The 6,081-nt window shown below is 56.6% G+C and overlaps 1 protein-coding gene across 1 annotated transcript in view; it reads right to left on the bottom strand.

Annotated features, from left to right (window-relative positions):
• Positions 1-6,081, bottom strand: part of DEGS2 (delta 4-desaturase, sphingolipid 2) — a 20,815-nt gene that overhangs the window by 1,314 nt on the left and 13,420 nt on the right. Inside the window, exon 2 of the mRNA XM_007455640.1 lies at positions 1,488-2,230. Within this exon, the coding sequence (XP_007455702.1) occupies positions 1,488-2,230 (743 nt within the window). The remainder of the gene's footprint in view (positions 1-1,487; positions 2,231-6,081) is intronic.

Below are 6,081 nucleotides of genomic sequence, written 5' to 3'. Positions count from 1 at the left end.
CTGAACCAAGGTCACGTCCACGCACCTCAGCCCGGTGTTCGGTGCCCTCTCGGACCTGCAAACCCCTCTGACCTTGGCTCCCACCATACTCCCACCCCGTCGCCCTCCTGCCAGCCTCAGGACTTATTTGCCCCTCTCTGCACCTGACACCCTCAGCCCGCCTCCTCCAAGAAGTGCTCCAGCCTCAGCACCTACATCCACACCGGCTGCAGGGGAGGCCTCCCCCTCCCTCCACAGAGGACACACCCGGTGCACAGGGCCTGCTTTATAACTGAAAAGGAGGGCCTAAGGGGGATGAGGTGACACGCACGGCAGGAACAGGGAGCCTTTGACTTTGCTTGGGAGAAGGAAAGGCTCACAGCTGACAGCAGCTGCTTCTGCGAGTGTCCTGGGTCAAGATTCTGGCTCTGCTGCTTCCTGAGTCAGGGACCCCTGCTCCCTGAGCCTCTCCCTTCGCGTCCATGAAATGGGCGTGATGGGCTTGAAATGCTGCGTAGGCTTGTGGTGAGGCTTCGGTGAGATGGTGCCCGGCACAGAGCAGGACCTCAGTACCATTGGGGGTTGGGGGGGCCTGCACAGCCAGGGTGGACACACAGGCTGTCAGACTCCAGAGTCACGTGGGCCACGGCACAAACACCTGTACACCCAGACCAGTGCTCACGTGCACTCCAGCACACGAGTGGGTGAACATGCACTCACAGACATGCACATATGGACAGGCACACCTAATCACGTGTAGGAATGCGGGCACACAGACGTACACACAGTCTCGCACACTCAGACACCCTTCCCACCACCACAATCTCCAACCCCCTGTGCGCGGTCACTTCTGCTCTAACCGACCAGTGCCAGACCAGAACAACAACAACAACTCCTCCCCCCCCCCTCCTCCCCCTCCCTCTTTCTTTAGAAATTCTCCAACCCAGATCTCCCAAGACAGAGGTGCCAGCCCAGAGGCTTCCACTCTGAGGCAGCTCAGGCCAAGCCCCTTGGGTCACAAAGGGCAAGGCCCACCCTGTCGTCTCTGTGCCGTGAGGGGGCCCGTGGAGGGTCACAGGGCAGTGACAAGAAATGCGGAGGGACAGGGTCAGGAAGGGGAGGCGCTTCACTTGCAGTATCGTTACTGCTGCACCATTTACAGGAGAGAAAGCTGAGGCACAGAGAGGGCAAGCGGCTTGCCCCAGGACACACAGCCAGCCAGTGAATATCATAGCTGTGCTCAAACGGGTTTTCATTAAACCAAGAGGCCTGAACTGTAAAATGCTCCTTGAGCCCCTGCCCCGCCCCCCCGAATTCACCTTCCTATTCTCCAGCCCGGCACTCCGTGTGCCAGGTGGCCTTTCCTCCTGCCCTGGGGACCCCAAGTGAGCACGTAGCCATCCCGTGATCAGCACGAGAGAAAGGCCGGAGTGTGGCCCAAAGCCCTCCCCGCGTTCCCCCACCTCCCACTAAGGTGCCATCACAGCCCTGCGACCATGGCCACGTACCAGGGGCAGGCTGCGGCCCGGGATGCTGGGGAAGTCGTGATGCTCCACGTGGTAGCCCACGTTGAAGGTGATCCAGTTGAGGGGCCCGTAGTAGGAGTAGGTCTCGTGGCCCTTGAGGAACATGTAATGCTCAGCCACAAAGTGGCCCGAGATGGGGTGCAGGCCCAGGCCCAGTAGGGAGCTGGCCAGCAGGTAGACCATGGGCTTGAGCCCCCAGAGGGTGAAGATGGTGGCGTTGGCCGCCAGCTGCGCCAGGGCGTTGAACACCTCCATGCGGGTCATGGGCTTGGGGTGCACGCAGAGCGGCCGCAGCGAGTACAAGAAGGGCTGCAGCGCCAGCCAGAGCAGCTTGCGGGCCGGCGTGCAGAAGAGCCAGCCCTCGAGGCGTGTGGGCACGTCCACGTCCAGCCCGTCGCCGCCCAGGTAGCGGTGGTGATCCACGTGGTACTTCTTGAAGGAGGAGGCGTAGGGCACACCCAAGGGCAGGTTGGCGAAGATGGCGAACCAGCGGTTGTGGGCAGGGTGGCCAGTGCCGAAGGCCGTGTTGTGCGAGATGTCGTGGATGGCCAGCGTCAGCGAGTGGTTCACGCAGCCCCCGAAGGCGTAGGCCCAGAAGAGCAGCCAGCGCCACGCCAGGCCCCGCACCAGCCAGCAGGCCAGCAGCTGCGCCAGCACCATCCCCAGCACCAGCCACTTGAGATGAGGGTCCGGCCGCATCAGGGCCTTGATGGCCGGGTACTTGGCTGCAGGGAGGACCGGGAGAGAAGGTGAGGGGGGCGCTGGCCGCGTGGGTCCCAGATGCATGCTTCCCCTCCTCCCTCCTTAAATTTTTCCTGCCATCTTCCCTCCCTGTCTTTCCCTCCACCATCCATTAAGCCCCCAGGCAGTGACACGGAGAGTCGCTCTAAGATCCGGCACTGCGGCTTTGGGCCTAGAAGCAGCCTCGCCTGTGCTCCTGCCGAGGGAGGCAGGCAGACCCGTCTCCCCCCACCACCCAGGGGGCTCTGGGGAGACTCCCCAGGGTGGGGGTCTTTGTCACCAGCCTAAACAAAGAGCAGGCGTCAGCATGGGCCACAGAAACATAATTCCCGAAATCAAAACAGCTGCCAAGAGCCACAGGTTCGGTGCACGCGGTGCTGTGTACGGTTGCTTGGCTGCTGCGGGCTTCCAGGGAGCCCAAGAGCCACAAGCAGACTCTTCGGGGGGGCCCCTGGGAGGGGGCAGGGCGGCTGGGGGAGGGGGATGTGGAGGGCTCTGGCTTTGTCTCGGTGTTTCAGTTTGTAAAACAAACAAGATCTGAAGGAAATATGATAAAATGTTGAATACGCTTATTTTGGGTGGTGGGTGTTTGTTATAGCATCTTTTGTACTTTTCTGTATTTTGTTCTACAGAAAAGGAAAAAACAATGGCAGTGGGAGTTGCCCAAGCAGGGAGGGCCTTCCCAGCCGAGGAGGCAGCCAGAAGAGAACAGGGTGGGGTGGGGGCCTTGGGGGAAGAGAGCAGTGCCTTCTAGAAACCTCTGCTTGGTGGGAGGGGGCTGGCAGGCTTAAGGCTGGTGAGGCAGCTGGTGCTGTATCCAGGGGCACAGAGGGACAGGGCCGGGGGGCATCACACGCTCAAGGGGACAGTCACCCTCCCACTCCAGGTCTGCTGTGTCCCTTGGTTCCCCGGCAGAGGAGACAGGCCCTCAGGTGGAGCCAGCGTCCTGACACAAGGATTGGGATCCAGGCCGGCGAGGGTGGGGCTATCCCAGGCACCCTTAGGACAGTCAGTACCCGTCTCCAGGGCCTTCAGTGTCCGCCCCTCCTACCCATCCAGCAGCTGGGCGGCCTCAGGCTGGCCTGTGAAGAGGGTGTCCAGGGCTGCAGCAGAGGCTGGGCCCCAAATGGAATCGGCCAGGCCAAGGTTGAATCCAGGCCTACGCTTCCCTCCTAGTGACCCAGGAAGTCGCTGCCCTTTTGTGCTCAGAATGGAAACGTGTGACAGGGCTGCCTTCTTCCTCCCAGCCCAGAGAACTTTCTGTCAGAGTCCCCCAGCAATGGAACAGGCTGCTTCATAAGTGGTGAGCTGCCTGTCCCTGGGGGTATGCAAGGAGAAACACAACAAGGGCAAGGACTTCTGCCCCAGAGGGGAGACTCAGGCTCAGAGTCTTCCTGCCCAAGCTATGGTGGTGCCACAAGCCCATCTCGAGGTCAGTCTTGATCTTGCTGTGTGGCCATGGTGCATTCCCACCCTCTCTGGGCCTCTGTGTCCCAGTGTGACACAATGTGGGCAGGATGTGCCTCACAGGGTATGTGTCCCACATACCGGTCCTGGAGCCTGATGATGGGACAGCCCGCGTCTGCTGGAGATGCCAGGTCGGGGGCGGGGTGCGGCAGTCGGGGTTCCCACATCCTAGCACCTCTGCCCAGGAAGCCTACAGAATCCCCCAGGCAGCACTGACACCCCTGCTATCTACACACCAGCACTCCCACCGAGCCTTCACCTCATCTGGCAGCTACGGTGGTTTTGGCTCCGACCAAGTGAGCAGTGGTGCTATACAGCCCTCAAGACAGCTTGCCGGGGGCGGGGGCGGGGGGGGCGGCCGAATCTCACACCCCTACCCCCGGCTCCCATTCCAGCCTCCTTCCCCCTACTGCGGGGGCCACCCCCCAGGCTTCCAAGCTCAGCAAAACTGCCTGGGCCCTTTGATCCCGGGAGCTTTCCCTGAAGCTGCCAAGGACACCACCTAATCAGGTCCCGAAGGATGGTGGTCACAGCACAAGTGTCAACCCAGAACTTGGGAAAGAGCAAAGCAAGCCCAGGCCCGGCAATAAACCTCAGCCCTGCTTAACAGGGGCCCAGGGGGCCACAGCATCTCCAGGGGCGTTGGAAGGGAGCAGCGTTCAGAAAGGGTTCAAATTCTAGCTCTGGATAAGGGTTTAGTAACAAGAATATATAAAGATCTCCTACAACTGAAAAACAAAAAGACAAACAACCCAATAAAAAATGAGCAAAGGACTTGAATAGATATTTCTCCAAAGATGTGCACCTGTTTCTCTAAGCACATGAAAAGGTGCTCAGCAGCAGCAGTCACAGGGGTGCAGTCAGCCCAACAGTGAGGTCCCACCTCAGAGCCGCTAGGACGGCCAAACTCAAAAGACGGAAAATAGCAAGTGCTGACGAGGCTGCAGAGAAATGGGGGCCCTCGTTTGTATGTTGCTAGTAGGAATGGAAGATGGTGCAGCCACTGTGGAAAACAATTGGATGGTTCCTCAAAAAGTTAAACATGGAATTACCATAAGACCCAGCAATTCCACTGCTAAATATATACCCCAAAGAATTTAAATCAGGGACACAGACAGAAACTTGCATATCCATGTTCACAGAACTATTCACAATAGCCAGAAGGTGGAAACAACCCAAGTTAGTATCTGTTAACTGATGAGTAGTTAAACAAAATATGGTCTCTCTACACAATGGAATATTATTCAGTCTTAGGAAGGAATGAAACTTCCAGTTACAAAATAAGTAGGACATGGGGATGTAATGTCTAGAATGGTGACTGTAGTTATTAATACTGTGTGTTGCATATTTTAAAGTTGTTAGGAAAGTAGGTCTTGAAAGTTCTCATCAAGAACTTCTCATCCAAATAAAGAGGGAGACATAGAGAATGGACTTGAGGACTTGGGGTGGGAGGCGGAAGCAGGGGCAAAGTGAGAGTAGCATCGACATATACACACTACCGATGTAAAATAGGTGGCTGGTGGGAAGCAGCCGCATAGCACAGGGAGATCGGCTGGGTGTTTTGCGATGACCTAGAGGGGTGAGATAGGGAGGGTGGGAGGGAGGCTCAAGAGGGAGGGGATATGGGGACATGTGTATGCATATGGCTGATTCAGTTGTGCAAGAAAAACTAACACAGTATTGTGAAGCAATTATACTCCAATAAAGGTCTATTTAAAAAAAAAAAGAACTTGTCATCCAAGAACTCATCAAGAAAAAAAAAATTTGTAACTATGTATGGTGACTTGTTGGGATCATTTTGCAGTATACCATATCAAATCACTATGTTGGTGGGGGAGGGATAAATTAGGAGTTTGGGATTAAAATATACACACTACTGGGACTTCCCTGTGGTCCAGTGGTTAAGACTCCATGCTCCCAATACAGTGGGCCCAGGTTTGATCCCTGGTCAGGGAACTAGATCCCGCACGCTGCAACTGAGAGCCCGCATCCCGCAACTAAAGATCCTGCATGCTGTAATTAAGACCTGGCACAGCCAAATAAGTAAATATTTTTAAAAATATATGTACACAGGGCTTCCCTGGTGGCGCAGTGGTTGAGAATCTGCCTGCTAATGCAGGGGACGCGGGTTCGTGCCCTGGTCTGGGAAGATCCCACATGCCGCGGAGCAACTAGGCCCGTGTGCCACAACTACTGAGCCTGCGCGTCTGGAGCCTGTGCTCCGCAACAAGAGAGGCCGCGATAGTGAGAGGCCCGCACACCGTGATGAAGAGTGGCCCCTGCTTGCCACAGCTAGAGAAACGAAGACCCAACACAGCAAAAATAAATAAACTCCTACCCCCAACATCTTCTTTAAAAAAAAAAAAAA

Source organism: Lipotes vexillifer, unplaced genomic scaffold (genome assembly GCF_000442215.2).
Source record: "Lipotes vexillifer unplaced genomic scaffold, Lipotes_vexillifer_v1.1 scaffold584, whole genome shotgun sequence".
In the NCBI taxonomy this organism is placed as follows: Eukaryota; Metazoa; Chordata; class Mammalia; order Artiodactyla; family Lipotidae; genus Lipotes; species Lipotes vexillifer.
This window is presented reverse-complemented; position numbering and strand designations above follow the sequence as displayed.